The sequence below is a fragment of the Anser anser genome (genome assembly GCF_964211835.1).
Source record: "Anser anser genome assembly, chromosome: 1".
NCBI lineage: Eukaryota > Metazoa > Chordata > Aves > Anseriformes > Anatidae > Anser > Anser anser.
The window spans coordinates 21,921,355-21,946,346 of NC_139720.1; the positions used below are offsets into that span (position 1 = coordinate 21,921,355).

The following is a 24,992-nucleotide window of genomic DNA, read 5'->3' on the forward strand; positions in this document are numbered from 1 at the left end:
TCCCTCCCTCCGCCCGCCCCTGTCCCGCACAGCCCGGCCGCGCTGCCCCGGGGACCGGGAGGGGTCCGCCGGCCGGCCCGGGGCAGCCGGGAGCCGGGTGTCGGCCGCGGCAGGTGCCGGTTAGGCAGGGCAGGAGCGGCGTGTGGCAGCGCCTCAGCCCGCCTCCGTGGTGGCGGCGTTCGCGTGGCCCCGTGTGAGGAGCTCCGCCGGCAGCTCTGGCGCTTCTCCTCCCCTCAGTAACGCGGCCAAGGGGGTGCGGGACACCCCACGGACACCCCAGGCGGCTCTCCCTCGGAGACACCGCGTGGCAGACCCACAGGAGGGGCCCGGTGACCCGCAGGTGTTGTGGAGGTGGAGGACAGCAAGCTGCCCAGCATGGTTCACTGTGTGCCTGGCGGTGTGTACCCAGAGAAACGTGCTGGGTGAGGCTTTTGCTCTAGGAGGACACGCTTACAATCCATCTGCTCCTCTTGGCACCGTTGTGTGCTGCCTCGCGTCTGTGGGTTTGGAGGGGTGACCTGTATTTTTGCAAAGCTCAAGAGATCTTCCCAATTCCAGTCGTTTCCCCCATGAAATCGGTCTTGGCGGTGGCAGCTGGAACCGGGACAGTTCCTGGAGCTGACAGGAGCAAATGGATGGCTGGTGTGGTGGCAGAGGCTCAGCGAGCACGTGCCGTGCTACGTGTTGAAATCCTGGCGTGAATTAGGGGTGCGCTGAGTCCTTGCTATGAAGCTGAAAGCAAATACATCCCAGCCTTCTTCTCGTGCATACACACACCGCGGTGTGGCACCTCTGGGCTCATTCTGTGTTAGAGCTTTGGATTTGATAGCTGACTTTTAATGAAAGCGTTAAGGGATATAAAACAAAAAATTAAAGTGGAAAGAAGAAATGACAGTTACAGACAAAGGAGAAAAACTGCATTTAGTTATATTTGCAGAGGCCACTGATTTTTTTTTTTCATTTTTTTTTTTCTGACCCGTATGATATATTACTGATAAACTGGAGCACAGAAATACATGACGGTCATCCCAGGCAGTAGGTGCTACGTACACAAAGGGCACAAGCAGCGGCAGCAGCTCTGAAAAGTAAGCAGGGACAGCGGCAGGACAGGGGCAATCCTTCACAGCCAGACAGAGGGGCTGTGCCTGACCCCCTTCTTCCTGCAGCTCCGTGTGTGTGCAGAAGTGTTTGCTCACAGGAGAAGTAAGGGAGTGAATGTCTTTGTGCTATGGCAGTCCTTGGTGGCTCCCACACGTACGCTGAGGGGCTGTAACTTAGTCTGATGAGAGCTGGGAGTACAAAAGTGAGCTTTCAAATCACCCTTGCACAAAGCTGCACAGCTGTGGACTTCCCACTTCACCTCAGGATCAGACCCAAAGTTTCAACAATATTTAATATTGTTAAATAGAAACAAGTATACACTTAATTTAGTTGCTAAAGCAAGCGGTCCCCTGCACATTTGGTGTGATATGAAACAGTTCAAACAGCTGCTTAAAACCACTGCAGTGCTGGAAGATGGAAGATAGCAACCTTCACGGTGTTTCGATAGTAAATAGGCCTGGTCCAGCATGTGTAAGGCAAAGACCTACTTTTAAAAACGCATTATGTTTTCTCTGTGTGTATATAATTAGAATCCTTGCCCTTTGTTTTGTCTGACTTCACCCCTGAGCAATGTTGCTGAGGTTAGGTAATTCAGACTTCCTGTCACTAGAGTTCGTTTTGTGGCTTAGCTAGAGAGGGGCAATCTGGCCAAGTTGCATTGTTCCCGAGGCCTTTTTGGTAGTTGCCAGGGGTCCAGACCTTTCTGTGTGTAACTACTAAATCTGGGAGAGCAGTCCTGCCCTGCCTCCTCCCATTATTTGCATATCAGATACAAATTCACAACATCCTTCCACCATACAGGTGTTTTCCAGTGCTGCTCTCTGCTGATATTTGACCTGTTTGACTCCCTGTTTTAGTGAGAACGGAAACCAACCTTCTGACACTCGGCAGGTAATGCAAGGCTCATGTCAAATGTTAGATTAATGGTACACATTTGTTTTTCAAACCCGCAGTCCCAGCAGATTTTGTTTGTTTGTTTGCTTTTTAATTTTTGACATCACCTTTATGCACTCTTTGGCATTCAGATGGTGGCTGGAGTGAAATATGGTATGGGCGAGGTGAAGGCTAGAGAGCGGTACCTCTTACTCAATTTTGAGCGACTCCGTTATTTAAATTACATTTAATGACAAATATATATGTTTCTTATACAACAAGAATTTGTTCTACTTTTTGTCTATAGCCCATTTTTTCTTAATCCAGTCATGGCAAAGTGAGGCTTTCTTACTGCTTTTTATCAAGGCAGAAAGTGGATGATTTTGACAATGTAGGTGAAAATGCTAACCCAGCACCAAGACATTTGTGCAGAAGTTCAGAAGATTACAGAGCAGCTTTCTTAAGATATTTTAAATTCAGTGACCAAACTGGCCAATGCTGTTTTTCCCCATGCTTTTCCTTCACATATGTAATTAGATTTACTTTGCTTAAGATGAATGAGGGAGCAGCATAGGTCAAATTCAAGACCACCTTTCCTCGTTGAGTCACACATATAGCAAATGCACTGATAAACTTACTGAAAAGAACAGGAAATTAGCACTGTTGTGAGAAGGGAGGCTGTCTAATAAAGCCAGTAAGAGCATCCATGGCAGGAGTGAAAAGAGAAACTTGGATCCGCCCACAGCTGGTAGATCTTACAGCAGAGTCACAAAATGCATCAGTCTTGGTATCCTGCTAGGCTTGGTTGGATGTATTATATTGTATTTTCCCAAAGACAATCTGTTGCGATTACACCAACATGACACTACAGCCATATCTTATCCCAGGCAGTGTGTGCTTGACAGGGCTAATTAAAAAAGGAGTGCTCTCAGATGTTTCTGCTTTTGGCATATGTTTATTGTAAAGCTTATAGAACAAAGAGACCTTCCTTCAACATCATGAATAAAAGTGCCCGGCCTGTAAAGGGAAGGGGGAAGTTGGGAAGGTTGTTTCTGGGAAGAAACATTCATGTTGGTATCTTTTTATTTTATTTTATTTTATTTTATTTTATTTTATTTTATTTTATTTTATTTTATTTTATTTTATTTTATTTTATTTTTTAAAGAGCCGACTTTCGATGTGTTGGAAGTTTGCCATCAGCCATAAAACATATGAGATAGATAGGATGTGTACAGCAGTCTTTCTGCTCCCTCCAGGGACTGATAACTCAATTTCCACTCCAGTTTGGACATGAGGCTTCTGTGCTGCAGAAGGAGCTCTCTAATAGAGCAGCGGAGAAGCTAACCACCTCTGCCTGAGCAGTTCTGCAGACGAAGAGTAGTTACAGAGTCCGGTGAGAGAGTTGCATGGTAACTGCTCAGAACAAAGAGTGTATTAACAGTGATAAAATGACATGGCATAGTTTGTCAGGACATAAACTGGGGGCTGACTGCCGGTCCTGAGGGAAGTAGGTGCATCTGTGTGAACAGGTGATGGTGATCCCCCAGCCAAGACACTGGCAACAGGGGAAAGCAGAAGATCAGGCAAGGTCCTTGGAAAGATCAAGCACCTTCCCACCTTACTGCCCGTATCTTTTAAATTACTTTCACGTGGTCAAAACTAGCTCATCTTGACAGTATTTCACATGTGAATACTTTAGTACAGTAAAACATACTTTGAAAATGGCAGTAAAGCTTAAAATTTTGCTGAATCGTCAAAGGCTGATTCCTAGAATATTACTTCTCTAAACAGCTGTCTATCCCCACCTTCAAAAAGTAGTCTGTTCTTGTCTATTTATGTATGTTGCTGTGGAGGAAGCAAATCAATTGAATTTATTACAAGGAAAAGTAAAGCTTTAAACAAAAACGCCAATATTCTTCTGAAAGTATTCCTGTGCGATTGTGTCCACACCCTTCCCCACTGGAGCTGTTGCCAAGTGTTTTGCAACTATTCCGTTGTTTCTGTGACCTCTGAGCAGGGTGCTTGAATCCGGGTTTCTGTAACACGGAGACTTGGGGGCCCAGCCATACTGTGAGAATACAGTGAGCAGGTAGAAATAAACATGTACTACCTAAGTGCTTTTTTAAAATTAATTTTAGTTTTTTAGACTGGGCATTTCATTTGTTCAAGGTACTGAGTGAGAAGTCACTGCATTATTTACTACCCCTACTCTTTATTTATCCCAGCTGGAGGTGGGATGAAAGAAGCAAAGCCAGGTGCAGAGATTAGCATTAGGTATGTATAAAACAACTCCTTGTCACACTCTTGTAGCTCTTTGACTTCACTCTCGTAACTCTTTGACTTCAGATCATGCCTAAAGGCTCTCTGCTACTGATTCCTAAAATAAACTGATGTGTGAGAAGGAATCTGTGTTTCTGTCTGATTTTGGGGCGTCGGGAGCAGGGAGGAAGCTTTTAGTCTATAGCAGACTGTCACAGTCTGCAATCTGATAGAGCAGAGAACAAAACACTCTTGGTTTGAAGAGTTTTCCGTTGCTAATTCAAAAATCACACAAAAAGTACATTCACGGGTATAGGGTGATCGCTTTTACCTATTTGTCCCTACATAGTTGTGTGCATCACCAGTTCATATCACCACAACCTTAATGGTACTCCTACCCGTGTTCCCCATCCTCCTTAATACTGCGTTCATTTGATGCATTTCCAACTGGTGCTGATGAGAAAGATGGACTGGACGTCAGTACGCTGTGTTAGTTTAGCACAGAATGTAACACCTAGGGTTTACTCTTGATTTGAGCCTTTGGGCTCTATTATAAAACGAGTATGAAATACAAATATATTATCTTAGCACTGCTCCACAGGATATTATTCCACAAGGGATGAAGTATGGCTCAGTGGAGGCTGCCAGGTAGGGCAGATTCGGTGTGTGTTTGTATCGTGGCTGCCACTGAGATTCAGGTGCTACTGCATTCAGTGATCAAATGGGAATCCAAAAGGACGAGCTAAAACCTCTCTATACAATGCCCGTGTTAACTGGTGACAGTAACTGGAGCTGAGGGACCACGCGACTGCAAAACGAAGCATCTGTATGCATGCAGGATTGAAGCCTGATGAACAGTTTCATTCATTATGTAGAAATTTGCTGTATAATGGATTAAGGATCGTATTGGTTTGAAGATCAGCATTAGCACTGGAAGCTCACAGGATATCCCCCCTTTTATTCACAACGCAGAACCTTTTATACATGTCAGCTCAATATTTTATACTACAGGAGCAAGAAGGTCAATGACAGCTACGCTAATGCAGCTTTCTGACCCTCTTGATACTTGTCACATAAAATCCTCGCGCTTTTTGTCTCTGCCTGCTTACATGGGTCCCATTTAGTAATGCACACAGCACTCAGTATTGAAAACCAATCAATGTCAAAGACTCAGAAATGAATGCCACTGGGTATGCTCACTTTGTGAGAGCGTGCAGATTTTCTGAGCACCAGCTTCAGAGAGTTGCGCTGTATCTGCAGATGCTAGCAGCTTGGTTCACGGGCAGGAGAAGCAAGCAGCTCCTTTGAAGGCTGTTGTGATTAGTTCCTTCCTAATGAGGCTGAGCTTGCCTAGCTTGAATTCCTTTCTGCTGCTAGCAAAGGACATAAATCATCCAACTTACAGTACATTTCTCTTTTAGCAAGAGCTAAATGTTTATCACCGCTTACCTGGCAGGGATTCTTGAGCCAGGCCAGCAATTACAGATGCAGCAAAGGCTACTCTGAAGTGGTTTGGGACTGCAGTTAAATAGGTCATTTTTAATAGCTTCGTCTTTGACCAGGCTGTGGGTGTTGTGAAGGTGGACGTCGGCATCCTTTTTATCATCCAGGGGCTCATGTGACGGGAAGAAAGGAAGGAAGTGGCTTTTGTATTGACTGCTCCCCACCTCTGTCAAAGACTTTGTTGTTGCCAATATCCTGTCCTTCAAACAGCTGCCTGTCCCCGTCCCCCCCGGTCCCGGGGTGAGCACTTGCTCTCTCCATGTAGTCTTGCAGTGAACTGAACCTCCTTCCCTTTTGCTTTTGTATCTTTTTGTCTTTTGTACCAAATAAATAATAAATAAAGAAATAAATAAACACTAAGAGCACTAATGGGAATTCTGCAACAATGCTGTCTAATTAATAGGTATTGACCTATTATTGCATTACATTTCTTCATACACCAGCGTTGATCACCTCATTTTCTATTTGATTTTGTTTTCTGTATATTCCCGGAGTTATTAGTAACCCTGCTGTTTTGTACTTGTGCACCCACTGTGTATTTTCTGGGAGGAGGGAATTTTGCGTATTATGGCAAGCGATACCCTGTAATGCTGTGCTTTCCTTCTAAACCATCCTCAGGGTTTCTTTCTATCAGCAGACTTGTAAATTAGAGATGCTGATGAGGTAGCTTAAAAAATGAAGATGCAGATTTTAAAAGAAATGTAGTGTGTACTTATGCATGTCAAAAGATCAAGCTAAACGTGAAAGACTTTTTTTCCTTCTGCAAGACCTCTTACTTCCAATGATGATAAAATTACTAGATTTGGGGCTGCACTTAACGCTGATTAGACTGGGATAATAAATACTGGAGGTAATTTCAATTTAGCAGGTAGCGGGATAACAAGCTCTAGTGACTGAAAGCTAAACTTGGGTAAATTCAGATGAGAAGTAAATTGCTAACAATGACAGTAATTAACCAGTGAGAGCCCTCCGAGAGTTGTGATGTTTTCCTCCAGCGGCAACGTGAGTAGCTGAGGTACAGCTGAGTCGTTTGTCCGTGTTTTGCTGAGAATTAATTCTATGCTTTGCAGGTGGGCAGGGATGGCAAGTGCCATCATTTATTGTGGGCTACAGCCTACGGCACTCTCTGCAAATGTACGTGCCATATATAAAGAACATACAAAAGCACGATTATAACAACGAGTGGTGTTAGGAAATTGCAAAAAATACAGTTTAGCAGGCTCTACTGTAAAAATGTTTTGCAAATAAAACTTGGGCTGTGTAAACAATTCCTGTGTTAAAGACATTTTAGCAACACAAAGCCAAAATGAAATAAAATCCCGAATTATATAATTATTTATTCTGCTCTTTCAAATTACTTCTAAATGATCTTACACATTCACCAGCCGTGAAAAGACCTCACTCCTGAATAGTTACCTCTGTTGGCCTGTTTCTCTTGGTTGACAAATGATTTTTTTTTTCCCATCTGTGTTCAGACGATAAGCATTATTAGTACTAAGCCGTCCATGTTGTGGTCTCAGTGGGGTACTGGCTTTCCAATTACCCCGTCCTGCTGTTGGGAACTGATAAACTTTCCACACTGCATTCCCGCATCTCCACAAGGGAGTCTGCTACCTGTTCTAGGAAAAATATATTAATTAGTGGCTTTTAGGTCTAAGAAATTGCCTTGATTTGGCAAATCAAGGAAAGAAACATCTCTCTCACTACCATTTTTTTTAACATTAAAATGAGAAATGATTTGTGGGTTATGATGGTATTTCATTAAAAATAGCTGAGCTCCTGTTATCCATCACTCTGTCACCTCTGATTAGTTTGCACGTGGCTATGACTGTGCTCTTCCTACATAATTTATCTCCTAGAAGAAATTACATCTGCGAATGGAAATTGAAATACATTTTTTGTTTGGTATTTTAAAGAAGATTCAGAGTTGCCAGGAGAACAAATTTTGGAAGCGATAAAAAACTTTGTCTTTCTATTTAACTAGTAGAGATATGTCAAGCAGAGATTGTCTGCTATGTGCCTACCATGGAGTTTTACACATTCTTTTGAAACATTTGGTGATGGCCACCCCCGTAGCCAGGAAACCAGATTAAACAAATGATGGGACAAATCCCACACTAAACTCATTATCATTTGATGTGAAGGGTTTTCAGGAAATTTCTTTATTTCATTCTTGCCATTTCAGCTGGAGAATAGCTGCAGATCAGGCTAGCAAGCTCAATATGAGATTTCAGAGAAAATAAAGCACCGAACTATTTTTCTGTTAAGTCGTAAACAAGCAAATTAAAAAAATATATACTTAAGACATGTCTGAGGGATTATTTTTCAGTGCATAGTCAGACAAATCGTTTAAGGATTTATAATCTTTTCACCTATTTAGCATGAAATTCAGACAATCGCTGAATGACCATTACAGGCTTCATCCAGCTTCGAAGGACGTTGATGTAATGACCGCCAGATTCAAAGGACTCCCAATAAATCCATACAAGCATTTACTTTCAGGTTAATAAGCCTTGAAGAACATTGAATCCAAACAGCTGCATTCTACTGAAGGTAAGTATTAGGTAACTGCAAACATTATCAACAAAAGTCCACCAGTTAGACCACACACGAGGAACTAATGTTTTAGATGGAACGATTAGTTCTACTTTTCAAGAAGACAAGAAATACCACATCAAGTGTCTGTGGAAAATAAAAGTTCTTGGACTTGATTTTTTTTTTACCTGTTTATTAAGAAAAAGATTTTGTTTTTTTACATAGAAAAGATACAGAGGAAGGTAAATAAATGCAGTAGAATTCATTAGGTCATATAATAGCTGTACAACTGGATCTAAATGACAAAAGTTGAAGAAAGTGTAAATAATACAAAAAGCCACCTACAAAATGAGACATTGACAGTGAGAACAAGACACAAAAATGAACAACGTTGACTAGTTTGTGCAACCATGATTCACTACTTTGTGAGAAAGACACAGCAATGAAACCACAAGACGCCTCATGCCAAAGGATATTCCTGTTGTAGTATTATGCTTTCAATGGGGAACTGATGTAATAAATTAAATTCTTTAATACAACTTGGTATGTGGTCTATCCTGCAATTTATTAATTAAGATTTAATTTTCCAGCTTTTCAGAGCTGGAAAGCCTTTAAAATTTTGCTCAGAAAGAAAATCTGTCAAGATGGATATTTTGTGTTTCACAAATCTGCAAACTATTCTTAAATCTTGTTTTGTTTTGTTTTCCAGTGGGAATTTTTAGACTATTTTCTCAAGGACTAAATGAAGGGAAATAAGATAATGAATAATATCGAGTTCAAAGTTGTGAACTTGACTGAGTATCCTTGCACTGTGATCTGTGACAGCTTTTGCTGAAGTTTGCAGAAAACTAGAAACATCCTGGGGTGCCTTCAGGGCACCCTCCTGGAAACTTGTGCAAGTTCACCAGCTCTCCACCAACAGCATGCTTAGGGGTACCAGCAAGAATTAAAATGGTCTCACAGAGTGGTATTGTGCAGAATAAAAATATGTATAGGGAAAAGAATGAGGACAGACACTTTAATGGCAACAGGAGACAGGGATTTATTTTTTACTGACTTTGAACTGGTGTTAGATTGTTTGAGAGACATCCAGTAATTTTGTAAGACCACCACAGATATGACTACGTATGCATATTCTGTCTATCTCACTACCACGTCCTCTCTTCATAAAGGCACTAACTATAAATAAAATGAAAATGGACAGATAAAGTCAGGCTAATGCCAGAAAAAAATGGATTGCTTGTATGGAATTCTATGTTTATGTTTGTATACATTCATGCGTTAAATGTACAATTTTAAAATTAATTTAAAATGTCACCTTCATTTTGGCAATACAACTGATAAGATGAAACATGCAGAAAACACAGTTGAACAGAACTCAGTGCATAATTTTGTCAGAACGAAGCAGTTCTTTATCACCCTTTACGAACTGGGAATACATTCATATTACAAGGCAAGAAAACCCCAAAACAGACAACATCTGGCTTCTGTATAATGCATCTGCTTTTCCACATCTTCTCCAACATCTTTGGATAGTAAAATCTACGTTTGAACACAGGTTAAATTGTATGGTTATATTTTAACAGTCTTCATAGTGCAGCAAGGCAAAACACAGCTGCCTGTATTTACTGTTCTATTTCCAGGCTATCCATTTTTAGGTCAGGTGGTTTAAAGCTAATCACTTCTTCATAGGTAAGTTCTGTAGGGAGGGGGTGAGAGAGAGAAAAGTATTATTATTCTCTTTAAAAGAAAAATATTCCAGACAAAACTGTTAAATACATGCACGTGACTTGTAGTTTGTATTTCCAGCCTTATTAGATTCTAGATCCAAACCCAGACTGAATTCGCTAAGAATCTTTCTGTTAACTTCAGATTATAAATTAGACTCGCTATTATTGTAAAACATGCCTGTCCCCTTCACATAATTACTAAAACACATCGGCCTGAAATGGAAACATCAATTATGCTGTCAGATGACCTGCCAAAATGACGTAATAGAAGATAAAATGTAATGTAAAGTGGCATCTTTAAAAGCACCCAAGCAGGTTTTAAAATGTGCACTTTTAACTGCAAAGAATGTTCTTTATCATCGCTCAGTCAATTGCCTTCTACATAAATCATGTGCAATTCTGTACTAATGCCTTGTATCTACGTGGTTTGGTGTTTGTTTTTTTGTATTTTATCGTAACTAGCTTAATTTTAAGGCCCTCTGACAAAATGTTCTTTTGTCTTACAAGCACGTAGCAGTTCTATTTTCTTCAAGAAAAGCTTAACTAGAAATAATGGAGTCACTGCTATTTTACCCTGCTTCAGGAAGAGCCCTCTGTCTTTTCACGCTGACAGTCACTTTGTGTTTTGCACCTTGCACAGCAATGGGATACGCTGTCAGCGGATTCCTCCTATGTATTTTCTCAAGTTAGATAGTGTATTTTAAGGACCAAACCTTGTCCACACGTAAATAAATGGCCAACAATGCATTACTTCAGGATCTGTTTTTCGAACGCTGATCTTTAAATCATATCAAACTTGTGTTTATTAGCTCTTTTATTAAAAAGATCTGTCAGAGACAGCTAACAAACATAAAAGTGGACCTAGCTCTGCTCTAAGAAGTATGTACAAATCTTAGGGCTGGGTCTTGATTACACTTTGGTGTAACTTTGGTGTTATGCTGTAGCATGGTGTACAATGACCTGTGTGCCAGCTTCACTAACAATTGAAGAATTTCCCTGTAAGAAATTCCATGTATGGATCCCTGAGGCTGAAGGATTTGTTAGGTGACTCAGTGATTGATCTGCAGCTATTAAAATAGCATCTAGTCACAGGCAGCCAGGTATGTTAGAGCAGTCTTGGCTGAACTCTGAGTAAGCCTGTGCCCCCACAAATCAGATGCCCAGGACTGTAATATAAATTATTCCTGGTGGCTGTGTACTGTATGTTCATGAAGCTCTTTACTCTTTCTCGTGCCACCTAGTTAGCTAACAGCACAGATGTTATGCTGAGAGATGTGGAACTGGAACCAGCAGCTAAGGAGAGATAGTGCAGAGAATTCAACTCTGAATGGCATTCTCTTGGCCTCTGCAACTTGAAATATTATCTAACTGATTAAACGTGTCAAAAAATGTATGAGCTTAGGCTGCAAACCTCAGCAGTGTGCAATGGAGGTCAAGGAAACTCTAAAGTGCCTAATGTGTGAGACAAAGTGCCTGAAATCTCATTTTACTTTGGCTGCTCAGTGCCTCTTGGGATCAAGCACCACTTTTAATTTGAACAGAAGAGGAGAAATATGCCACTGATGTCTTCAGAAAATGGGTCAATATTTCATTAACAATACAAACATTTTATGCAAATTGTGACCTTTAATGTCATCTTACTTAAATGTGGCACATATTGTACTTGAAAATAAGAGTTACTTTCCCAAGCTAAAAATATGGCCAGGAGGAAGAGCTGCGTGTCCTACATGCATGAGCACAGTTTTTAGATTTTTGTTTCAGGCCTGGTTTTGTCCTGTATAAAGAAGGAATTTCACCTGTCGTTCCAAAAAGGACAATGATATAGAAAACTATGATACTGCAGCAGGATACACTGCCCTTCCGAGATAACTCACCTCCAGTTCATCACTTCAGTTAAGAAAGTGTTAAGCTAAGATTGTTCCTGAAATAATTTTAGCAGAGTTTCATCACAAACAGAAATCGTCTTTATGAATCGGAAATTGTTAAACTTTCCTGTTAAAGACTCAGTCAACTGAAAAAGTAGCAGAAAACAAATCGTCCACTGGTAAGCACAAAAGCAAATCGAACATGCCTCGTCATAAACAAGATATATGTGAGGTGTCATATGCTGCCAGATCCTGAAGAGAAGAGCACACGTAAAGAGTAATCGGTGCCTTGTTTGTACAGACCCAGTAGAATTCTAGAAAACACTTTACAGGGTTCTGGGAGGCTGTTTTATTGTAGAGACACCCATGACCCATTTCCTGTCTTTCATTAAGGTGTATTTGCAGTAGTAGTCTGCTAGTCTCCTCCACAATGCTCAGGATAAAATGTGGCACAGGTGTAGAAAGCCAGTGGAAGGGCATGAGGAAGGTACAGGAGGTCAGTAATTGTCACCATAGACCTTCTCACTGTGGTAATATATTTTTATCAAACCTTTGTGGAGTAAAAGTTACAGAATATACACACAGAAACAGAAGAACATGTATTTTAGAGAATATTTAAATTTCTCCTAAGAGAAATTTCTTCTCAGAAAGAGCAGTCAGGCATTGGAACGGGGTGCCCAGGGAGGTGGTGGCATCACCGTCCCTGGAGGTGTTTAAGGAAAGGTTGGATGTGGTACTTAGGGACAGTTTGGTGGGTGACATTGGTAGTAGGTTGGACCAGATGTTCTTGGAGGTCTTTTCCAACCTTAATGATTCTATGATTCTGCGATTGTATACTTATTTTATCTTAAGCCAAGGAAAGGTCTTTATTAATAAACAGGAATAATTAGTTTTCCAGAACATTACTCATTTAATTTATAATGTCTAGTAAGGATATTTTAGCATAATGTCCTCATTAGACAATGATGAAATTGGACTGTACTTTCAAGTATACTTGCAAACTTAGTGTTTAGCCATGTTGTTTCCGTGACACTATAGTGCAATATAATTATGATGCAAGCATGGAATTAACTAATAAAAAAAGGTCGTTGCATTATTTCCCAAGGATGGGTATTGGGGTGCCACTCCAAAGTAAAATCATCACCTCTCATCTCAAACAAGACCAAGAGCACGGTTTAACTATTCTTAACGAGTTGGCAAATGATTAGTGAAATACGAGTGTGTGGACAATTTTCATTTCTGGTGCTGAAGAAAGCTAGGCCAAAATCCCAAATACTGTCAGTTGCCCTAGGACTCTTACTTCAGCTGAGGATCTGGCCTAGAAAATTAAAAGCCAGATAGAATGAGTCATTACATGGTAACTACCATCAGCTTTTAGATACCATTAAACTTGCCACAAAAAAGGTAGTGAGGAGTTGATAGAGGAGCACTGGGGGAAGGGAGCAAAATACTGAGAGAAACCACAACTTCTTCTACCTCATCTCCCACAAACACACATGTGGACTTATTTTGTATTCCTGAGGTTTAAGAGTTCAAATTGCTCTGGTTAGAAACAGAGCAAAACTGTCACTTAAGTAAGGATTTGTTCTGCTGTACATATTAACTCCTTTGTGTAGTTCCCTGTTACCTTTCCATTCATCTATGGTTCGCTCTTTATTCTCTATTGACTCATCATACAGCTCAGCCTCGGGTTCATCGTCTGGATCATGATACTGTACAAAGTATGGATGTGCAAGTGCTTCTGAGGCAGTGATTCTTTTATCGCTGTCTAATATAAGCATCTTCTCAAGAAGGTCTACAGCTAAGGGAAAAAGAGAAACTCAGATTAAAGTCATGAGACTGTCTATAAGTAAAAGATAAGGCAACTGTTTGCACAAATTCTAGTCTCACCTTAAAATCATTTAACATTACTGGAAAAAAAAGCAGACAATATAACAAACAAGTTTTGAAAATTTTATACTGTGAGTAGAACTTTCGTAGATGAAAGAAGCTTCCGGTTTGTTTGTGGTATGCACATCGGTTCACTGTATCCTATTTGAAATCTGATTCACCTCTTCAGACATCCAAGGCTTTGATCTTGAAAACACCTTTGTGTGCTTAAATATCCTGCGTTGTGCAGCAGGTGCTTAACCTGATCAGTGCCAGCTCAAGTAACGTAAAATGGTGAATGTACGACTACGCTTTCAATTAGCTGCACCAATGAAATCATCAGATGAATACTCCAAAGCTTTGCATCAAGTAAATAGGTTTAAGGTCAACAGTTGCAGACTATTAGATATAAGAGAGGTCTGTAACTCTGAATTTGGTTTTACACTGAAAGTTTATCGTATTTAAGATATATAAAAAATATTTTTAGTGCTTTCATATAAGGATTGTCATCAATTGGCCTTTATGATATTAGTACGTAACATGTACTCATGGACCTCATGCAAATAAAATCCATTTGTGATAAGAAAACATTCACAACTACTTGTATTTGTAAAAATGAAATTGTCTTTTAATAAACAGAAAGAATTCAATATACCTTAACTCAAAATACTTCCCTCCATACAATGTTTTAATGTACACTTGATGGAACAGAACAGGCACTGTAGTAAGATAACTCAAGTGGCTCAAGCATCTTCTTTGTCTTGTCACAAGAACTGGTTCATAGAAAGATCTCTTTTGCAAAGACAGATCCAATTGGCTAGACATAAAAACAATAGTGCAGGATCAGACCAATGGTCTGTCTAGCCTAACATCCTGTGTCCAACAGTGGCTAATAAATTCATAAGAAACAACACACAAAAAAGGCATTCAAACAGCTATATTTCCTGGTATATTCTACTCCTTGCCAGCAGTTTACAGCTCATGGCCTTCCTGAGCCAGAAGTGACGCCTCTAGCCTAGACCCTGTGACATTTTTTTATTTATTCCTGCTATATATAGCCCGCTTTTGCTTTTCATCCACAGACTGTTTTCATCCACAGACTTTTCCACTAGGAGGTTCCTGTAATCTCCACCAAAAAATAAAAAAATAAAAAAAATACACAGGCTTCATGAAGGGAAAACAGTCGCAGGACAAAAGGTTAAACAATGTTTTTCTCACAGTGCTGATCATTATTCTATCGGATCACATAACAAACGTAGACTTGAGTTCATATGTTAGTGAAAGATTTAAACTGTATCAGTCTGTCTTTCTTACCTAATGGGTTGGCACCACGAAATACTGCTTTCAAGTCCTGTTGAGGCATATGTGGAAGAGATTCGATATATTTTCTTGCCTAAGAATAAATCAAGATACATACCATACAAAGAGGTTAAATTTTGCCCAAGAATAACAATACCAACTCTAAAAAATCAGAAGTAACACTCATTATACTTCTTATACATGGGAAACCTTCTAACCAGTTACTCGTGTGTATACTTACTAGGCCAGAGAGTTTCAAACAGGTATACCTTCCTGTAAGGCTTATGCGTTAGCACTTCTGTCCTCACCTGTTCATAAGGGTTCATTGCTGTGTGTCCCCAGGAAACACATGTAGCTTTCAGCCAAAAACTGCAACCTAAATCATCTTTCAGTTGCCCTCAGCAAAGTGGTATAATCCAATCTGCTTCCTTCCCTTCTCTCCCTCCTCTGTTGAACAGTAGTTTCACTAACCAATGAACAAAGCCTGATAGTCCCAGATCCTCAGATGGTTAACAGAGTTTATAGCTTGCCTTGTCTCCACGGCTGTGGAAGGCTCATCTGAACTCCACTAGGAAAGGCCTATGCTCCTGTCTGACCCACAAATGTTAGAGTGAAGCCTGACGTTACATAAGCAAAGCATTTCTGGGATGCGGTAGATAAATAAATGTTTCTCGGTAAGTGAAGAGGTTGAATGCTGATCCTAAAGGCTACAGACACAAATAGGAGTTCTGAAAACAGAACAGTTAAAGAGGCAAATGACTGTCCCCAAATCAGTAAAACCAAACCAACCAACCAAAAAGACCCCTACCAAGGAAACACAAACAAAAACAGGTGGTCTTTGAACAAACCTTAGTCTTTTTAAAACATGTTTGTGTAACAGGGACAGCATCCCTGCACATTTAGCAAGTCTGCTAGAAAGAGACTACCTGCAGGAGGCTTACTAAACATCCTTGGCCTATTGAAGACAGCAAAGTAAATACATCTATTTTCACTGAGCTTTAAGTTAGATCCCAGATCGAGAAGTGTAGAAGTATCTTCAGCATTCAGCTCAGTCCATTATGAAGCTACTATAATGTACTCACAGAACCACAGGTTGAGGTTGAAAGGGACCTCTGGAGGTCACCTGATCCTACCACCCTTGCTCAAGCAGGGCCACCTACAGCAGGTTGCTCAGGACCACGTCCAAGTGGCTTCTGAATATCTCCACCGAGGCAGACTCCACAGCCTCTATGGGCAGCCTCTGCCAGTGCTCAGTCACCCACACAGCACAGAAATGTTTCCTGATGTTCAGAGGGAACCTCCCGCGTTCCAGTTTGTGCCCACTGCCTCTTATCCTGTCCCTGGGCACCAATGAAAAGAGCCTGTCTCTGTCCTCTTTGCTCCCTCCCTGCAAGTATTTATACACATTGATGAGATCCCCCTTGAGCCTCCTCTTCTCCAGGCTGAACAGCCCCAGCTCTCTCAGTCTTTCCTTATAGGAGAGGTGCTCCAGCTCCTTCATCATCTTCATGGCCCTTTGTTGGACTCTCGCCAGTATGTCCAGGTCTCTCTCATACTGAGGGGCACAGTACTCCAGGTGTGGCCTCATCAGAGCTGAGTAGAGGGGAAGGATCATGTCTCTTGACCTGCAGGCAATACTGTGCCTAATGCAGCCCAGGATACCATTAGCCTCCTTTGTGCCAAAGGCACTTTGCTGGCCCGTGTTCAAACTTGGTGTCCACCAGGACCCCCACCCAGGTCCTTTTCTGCAGAGCTGCTTTCCAGCTGGGTGGCCCCCAGCATGTCCTGGTGCCTGGGGTTGTTCCTCCCCAGGTGCAGGGCTTTGCGCTTCTCCTTTCTGAATGTTATGAGGTTACTCTGACACATAATCTGTGCAATCTATAGCCACATTTAGGAAACAGATCCTGTTCCCCACACAGCTGTCTCTGCAATCATCTTAATTTCTGCAGCTACTATGAAAAGATATAAAGATATTTTAAATTGTTACATAGCACATTCAGTTTTTAAATTTTTCTAATTTAACAAGGCAGATCTATTTATTTTTCCTGCTTTTCAGAAGATATAAGCATATTCTAATACAATTGTAGACTACTATTAGTGACATATTTCAGAATCTTGATAAGGCTCCTGTCCTAATGGGAGTAAAACTTCATGCTTTGTGTCTCCAACATGTTAAACCTATATTAGCATTTTCCCTTTTTACTACAGGGGCTGACGACAAGGCTTTCTACAAGGATGATTTTTTTTTTCTTAGTATCTGTAGCCAGTCATGTAGAGAATGATGTTTAAAGACTAGTCAAACACAAGATTCACTCCACCTGTTTTATGTCCCTGAAGTTCATAAAGGTAGCAGACGCATGCTACAAAGTCAGTTTCTCAGGCACTAGTTTCTATATATGTACAAACAGCAGAGCAAAAGAGAGCTTTCACACATTCTTGCATGGAAGGTACAGACTAGGTAGAAATAAGAAGCAAATTTATCTTATGACAAACATCTGTGAATTTTCAGATTCGTTTTTTCTGTGCTGACATCAATTAACATCACTAATCCAACCCTGACTGAACAAGACATGGTCGAAATTAACTCCACGCTTGTCCAGAAGTTCTTTGAAAACAACACAGACTTGCTAAAGTATACTTACCAACCTGGCAACTGTGCCTATATACTCGCCACAGAAACGGAACTAATAGAATCTAGGTGTTTAAATTTATCTGAAAATAACGAACTGTGATCATCTTAAACCCATATTAACATGAAAAACTAACAAAACAGCTCAGTAACTTGTGCTAAAACATCCCATGAAGTTGATTTTTCAGTTCCCATTTCTTTAGTCTTCTATTGATAACTGAAAATATCTCAAGGCTTAACATTTCAGAAAACCTCTAGTCTTGCTGTTAAAGGAATAGAACAAAATTGTCCAGGACTACATGCAGCATTAAGTAATATCTGAACTATAAAGACAAACTACAAGGTAAAGAAGAATGAGACTGAAGGAACGGAACAGACACTCCCATACACGAGACAAGTACTTCCAAGCAAGGTATGAATCTTTTTGACACTGCTTCTCTAAATAGGTAGCAACAGCCTGGAGGTGACCTAGCAGCACTCCCTTTCATTAACTTCGCTTTTGTGATCTCTATATACTCTAAAGGTATAATTAGCCCCAGTGTAACAGTTTCAGAATCCCTATGGATCCCTAAGGTCTAGACAAGAAATCAAAGACAAAACCAGATACCATCTCCAGTAAGTTTTTAAGGTGTTTAATCTCATAATCAAAAATCTCACAAACTGACTGCTTGTGGGCAAATCACACATTTGTATACACTATTCTGCATGCATTATTGCAGAAGTCATAGAATCTTAATAACATATAAAGGCTATATAAGCACCTATGCTTAGAACAGCACAGTTAAAGACTTGCCAGCTGATCTAATCCTCTGGCACAAGGACTGATCCTCTTCCTGCCCCAGCCATTCTCAAGTGCTCAGTACTCACAAATTCTAGGGCTGTGTATTGGCCAGTGCTGATGAGGTTTCATTACGCTTGGACCTTCAAGAAATACAGCGTTGGTCTGGCTCACCTTCTCTGTCTGCTTACTTAAACAACTAAGATGATCTTCATGAAGTTCAAAGAAAACCCATCAATATACACATGAGCTGAAAAGTAGTCATCAGTAGTAGACTGAGGTCTATATAGAGAACATTTAAGAAAACAGCTTCAGCTCAGGAGGTTTCTGTGTTGTTTATCTGAATTTTTACACTGTGCCCATTACCTGTCTTTGTCAATCAACACCACATCTAATTTCTTACAATGCAGCTGTAAGACATTGGAGTTATCACTGGAGACATAATAGAGCTGAACATCAGTTTGATTTTTTTTTTCTTATAAGTACAGCAGAAAAATAAAAGATCATCAGGTTCAACTGCAAAACTCCTTTGAAAAACTGAATGCATGAGAACAGTTATTAAAATTAATCCAGCTGACAGTCAAGGCATTTGGATACCTCTGCAAAGAACATTTTTAATGGTGCCATTCTAGCAGTAAAAAAGAGAGATCATCTTAAAGCGTTTGCTCATTTCCAAATCAGATATCTCTGTAACTTAACCAGTGATGTACAATGCCAATTAGACAAAGGAATGATAAAAAGTTAGTTAGATGAACGAAGCTGTAAACTCACATGTTCTGATGATATCTTCTTCAGAAGCTCAGAACTGGGTGTACCCACAACCTCCATTATTCTCTTCAGTTGATCAATATCTACATTATTTCAGGAAAACTAAAGGCAGCGTAATAAAATTAAACAACAACACAATCTTTCTGGGTTTAAACAGTTCATGAATTTTCATTTATGTGGTTAAGGCGTTTAAAACTATTAAGCAAGACAATTCCATTTTAGTTCACTGAATGATATCAATTCATACCTGCATAAAACTAATCCTGGAGTATCAGATTCTTATTGTCTCTATTGCACCATGCGAATCTCTGTCAGGTGTACCTGTATGTGAGAGCATTGCATACAAAATATTGCTTGCTTGTCCTAGCTCCCAATTGAACATATTCTTAAAGTCAGATTTAATTGCACTTTTATGTTTTAATGTTCTGAAGGATTTCTGAAGAACAGCACGTTATACCAAATTGGGCTAGATTACTAATCTGAGAGCTGGTAAAAAGAAAATCCCCATTTGGTAGCTTTAAAAATCTGTTTTATATTACTCTCAAGATTAAAAACTTTCAAATGTGCAATTTTCATTGTCATATACTACCTGTAAAGCATATTACATTTTCCCTAGAGAATCAAGGTTATTGTACAACTTTTTAGGTTGGCGCAATCATATAATTGTAGACAATATTTTTTAACAGAAAAATATCTTGTTTCTTGAAAACTAGATGTACTGATTTTTCCAAACACCACTTATCAGGTACTTGAACAGCCTGAAGCACAGCTACCATCTAGTTGAACATCTGAACAATGACTGTAGTTTTAATGTGGTTAAAACAGGGACTAATGAAGTTCTTGAGCTATTAGAAGAAAGGAAGAACTAGAGCATTTCTATAGCTGTATTTTATGCTTTGTGTTAAGGATACAATCATTTCCTGGAAATAGCGCCTTCCCTTTCAATAGTTCTGCCATGATGCATCCAACAGACCAGATGTCAACTGCCAAAAATTGGAAAGATGTATATGATGAATCTAGGAGATCATTAAGTAGAATTGTCTCTAAGTTTAAATCTATAACTATATACAGCTGTAGGGAAATGAAAGTCTTCACAGTTTACCTGTTTGATTGTAGTGCATCCAGTTTAACATAATTTCTGGAGCTCTGTACCATCTTGTTGCAACGTATCCAGTCATCTCATCGTCAGTTTGTCGAGCTAAACCGAAGTCTAAAATCTACAGAATAAAAATAAATAAATAACCCCCTTGTTACTTTTGTTATAGGTGCTGCTTTTCTCCATTAGCTGTTTCTGAGTTTATCCAGCAGTCCAAGCACCTCACTATCAGTGAAGTAAAACCACAACACTGTGGATGAACTCATCTGCTCTCCCTGCTGTGTGCAGTCTCTGGGTCTATATAAAGATACTTCCATTGTGATGAATCTGGCCCTTTGTCCTCTAAGAAAAACTTTGCATTTTGCCTCAAGTTCAAATTTCCTCCAGCATTCATTTGATAAAAATAAGCTGCTAGAAAAATGAACCATTGTCATCTGGGAACATTTGTGTAAAATGCCAACAGCAAATGCCACTAGCCATAACATTTAAAGACCATGCAGGCTAATCACAACCCCCCGGAAGTTCTGTTGTTTCCCTCCCATGTCTGTTTTAGCATTGTTGCATGCAGGTAGCATTCACCCAAATCACGCAGCGTTCTGATGGCACGAGGAGGGAAACATATCCTGCGTAACGAGGCACATTTAAATCACATACCATCTGTTTTCGGTAGAACTCCCCCACTGAAACAACGACGGAGCTCTGTTTAGGTACACATATTACTCACAGGCATGAAGGCAAAATGTTACCCTCCATATGCTCTCCCTTGCTAAGTTTACACTGACAGGAAGTTACTTCAATTACTTTTTTTTCTGCTCAATTCTTTGCTTTCCAATTTTTGATTAGTCTGTGCACCACTAATTATGGAGCAAAAAGGTATTCCTAGTTCTAAGAGAAACGGTTGTGAAACAGTACCGTTTGAGCTTAAGCTTAAGGCAGTCATCTGAGCTATTTAGTATCTCTTCAAATAGAAATATGAACTAAGACCAGTCACAACCTCCCATGATGAGATCCAGTTCTATTTATTAAGCTGACAGCAAATCCTTTTCACGGGGAGCATGAAAATTTTAAAAGTATCATTCAAAATTCTGCTGTTATAATCCAATTTAAAGATATAAAAAGCCTAAAGAAAAATACTAAGGTATAAATAATAAATTAACATATTTATTTTTAATAAACATTTAAGGCATTATATCTTTCTTGAAAAAATGCATGAGGTAAATAAGGCATGAATAAAAGCTTGAAACGTGAGTACTAATGCCTTTATTAAGTTTCAGCAATATTTCTCTTTAACAGCTGATACATTCTATCAAATGTGTATGCACACACAAATTTTCCTTCTTTGTGACTCTATTTCCTTCTTGCTTGTACTTGGAAATATCCATCAGTTTGTTCTATTAGAAAATAATTTGGTATCAGAGGAAGTAAAGCTATAAATATAAACAAAGTAAATAGCATTGTAAAAAATGCTAGGAAGGGATGTGCACAAATAAAATAATAGAAAAAAAAGATTAAAAGTCTCTTACAGTACAAAAGCACAGCACACATTTTAGAAGGGATTGATCAGAACCAGATGAACCATAAAATTTCACAGATGTGGAACATATATGCATGAAAACATTAAAGGGATAATCATGAAATTTGCTGAGCATCTGCAACTCTCACTAAACCAAACAGGAACTACAGTTTCTTACAACAGATTAGGATTAGCACATGAACCTAACTGCATTGCTTATGCAGTTATTCAGTACTTTTCTTTCATTCTTATTCAGTACTTTTTTTTTTTTCTGTTCTTATAATATTTGTAATCTTTTCTTAAATCCCTTGCAACTGGAATAAAGTGATTACATCAGAATCTCAGACACAGAGAGAAAGATGTTTCTGGCTGTCACAGAAAAATGCTAAACTACTAATTTTTAAGCTTAAAGGCTTAGAAAGCTGGAAGACATCCCTTCCTTCTCTAGAGTCTCATGCTTATTAAGTGATAGTGTACCATACAGATACGGAATGCCATGTATTCATATAGGCATATACATTGAAATAGTACTTGAGAAGTGTGGATTGTAGTATTTTGCTTTTTCTAAATTTTTTTTTTTCACAGCCTATAACTGGTAATTCAACCAGTAATACTGGTATCTTTTCATACCATTTCTATTTAATTTAGCTTGTGTATTCTGTAGATATAAAAATGAAAGTTGCTACATGGCTTCATCTAAATACGGCAGATGTAGATATCATAGGTCAACATTTCAAGATGTACTCAATTAAGTACTGTCTCATGGGCCAAATTATTAGCCTATGTACTATCTGTGAGGAACTAGGGATGAACATTTTGCAAAGATACTTATGTTGATAATAAATTAACATTTGGAAGAAAACACGTGTCAGTGGAAACATTTTTTTATGGCAGGGGAGCAGCAGTAGCAAACACAAAATTACTGGAATCAGAAACAAAAACGACAGCTAATGTTTCCTCAGAAAATTGTCATATTGACAGGCAATACAACATTCTTCATCACAACAGCATGATTCCTACCCTCAGCTCACAGTCTTCATTTACAGCCAGGTTACTGGGCTTCAGGTCCTGTACCAGAACAGAGACAGTTAGTCAGATACCATTTTAACCTTTTAAGGTATGCTCTATGTCTTAGTAACACGTTTGATGCATGGAGGGACACACTCCATTCATGTTTATTATAGCAATGAATGAACTCACCCGGTGAATGATTCCAGCTGAGTGAATATACTGCAACACAAAATGGAAAAAAAAGAAGGTAAGGTTTGAAGTCAGAGGTGAAGGAAGGCATAAGTCACTTGATTTATCTTTTTGCTACTGGGACTGATGGTTTTATACACAGCAAAGATTTATGTCGCACTAAATTTTCAGGGCAAATGGAGATACGACTAACTTCAAAACCTACTTGCTTTATCTTACCCAGAACTAGGTATTTCAAAAAAAGGTAGCCATGAACACTAGATTCTATCATAAATGATAGCACTTGCAATAATTCTTCCGTCAAAAGTTTCTGACCTATTTGAAATTTACTCCAGTCTTATCTAGATGTCCATTCTGATCAGCTGGTATCTCAGTGAAGTCAGTGGCCTACGGAGCAGTATAGTTGACTCCTAGATTATATAAATCCATGCATGAACACTGACTGCAGGTGCACCCCTGGGCAGGTTAGTGCCCAAAAAACCACCTAGGACACAGCATTGCTTCAGATCCACTTCCAGCAGGGTCATGAAGCAAAGTTTCAATGGCTGTTTAGTGTCTTTGCTATTTTACATAAAATATAAAAACTCAAAGATTGAGAAAAGCTTGCTTACTCTGTAATTGCCCACAGTTCAATTGTTAGGATTAACACCCACTTTATCTATATAATCTTACAAGGATCAGTATGTGCTCTAAAACATTCTCTTCCATTCTCTAAAGAAGAATTTATCTTTTTCTTGGGAGCAGAGATTACCTGTAAAATGGGTATATCAACCAAAGAAAAACCCAAAGAAAACAAAATGGCATTCTTTTCATTTCAAACCTATGCACTGTTTATGAACAGGGCAGGGACACACTTAAATGCTGTTCACAATAGCTGTGAACAGCTGAATGCAAAGGAAACTAGAACACCGCTTGTAACAGAATTAACTGTGTGCAGGTTCTGCTGGGACAACAGCTGCTGTAGGTAACACCAAGCAGCCAGCTCAGCAGTCTGCCAACCTGCTCCATCCCACGCTAATGCTCCCGATGTTCAGATGGCTTCTGCAGGGCTTGAAGCCTCTGTATGGGGTGCTGCTGGACAGACGTACCAGCGAGTCCAGAGCGTACTCGGATGTAAGAATACAAGTTGCAATGACCCCAGCTTAATTGTAAACAAGGACTTATCTCTGATCAAATGTTCAGCCACTGAGATGTGAGACTTTCAATTCCAGTAGAGACAAACCACAATCAACCCCTCCCCTTGGAAACAAGCTAGTGCATTTCTGAAATTCATAATTCACTTTGCAGCACAACTCTTACTGCTATTTAGCTCTGATGCAACGTAGTCTTACATTCAAAACCGCATGCTGGATAATTAACTCTGGAATCTATCTTCCTAGTTAAGCTATTAACTTAAGTAAATGTGACAAAGCAATTAAGGGCTCAGTTCTGCAATTCTTATTCACTAAAATCTGCACTTAAATTGACAGAACCCACGTGCATGAATAACAATTACCCTCTCAGGCACCAGGTGACTTGCTCAAACCACGCAGTAAGTGTATCTCAGAGCCTTTTATCCCAGCTTGCTTTCAAACATGCAGTTAATTTTCCATGTCAAAAATATCAAATATTACAACTTTAAGTACTAAAGCAGCAGACTCTTCCCTTTTCTTTTTACATATGCCTGGACAAAAACCCTCAATGTTGGTCTAAAAAAAGTGTTTATCACCTAGTACTGGGAAGTATTTTCTACATCTTCTCCTATTTCATGTTTCATGTCAGGAAGATGGTAACATTTTAGTTCTTTAGGAAGAAAATTTTGCTACAATTTCATTGCGAATTGCCTATGTTACTGAGTTGTATACATTTTAACAGCTATGATTATACATTTTAACAGCTATGATTAAAGGAAACAATGACTTCACAGGCAAGATAAATCCAATGTAATTCTTTGTAACATTGTACATTGCTAGGATAAACTATTACTTTCAAAAG

At 39.5% G+C, this 24,992-nt stretch overlaps 1 protein-coding gene across 2 annotated transcripts in view; it reads right to left on the reverse strand.

Moving 5' to 3' along the window:
• Positions 1-8,438: 8,438 nt before the first annotated feature.
• Positions 8,439-24,992, reverse strand: part of MAPK11 (mitogen-activated protein kinase 11) — a 33,482-nt gene continuing 16,928 nt past the window's right edge. Inside the window, exons 5-12 of one of the 2 annotated variants that reach the window (XM_083821523.1) lie at positions 23,019-23,048; positions 22,839-22,886; positions 20,312-20,426; positions 20,121-20,192; positions 19,213-19,292; positions 15,050-15,128; positions 13,494-13,667; positions 8,439-9,970 (exon numbers count right to left, since the gene is read on the reverse strand). In XM_083821523.1, coding sequence (XP_083677649.1) covers positions 9,897-9,970; positions 13,494-13,667; positions 15,050-15,128; positions 19,213-19,292; positions 20,121-20,192; positions 20,312-20,426; positions 22,839-22,886; positions 23,019-23,048 — 672 coding nt within the window. In that variant the 3' untranslated portion in view covers positions 8,439-9,896. Of the gene's footprint in view, positions 9,971-13,493; positions 13,668-13,739; positions 14,553-15,049; positions 15,129-19,212; positions 19,293-20,120; positions 20,193-20,311; positions 20,427-22,838; positions 22,887-23,018; positions 23,049-24,992 lie in introns of those variants that run through there. The other variant, XM_083821524.1, reaches the window with a different exon arrangement.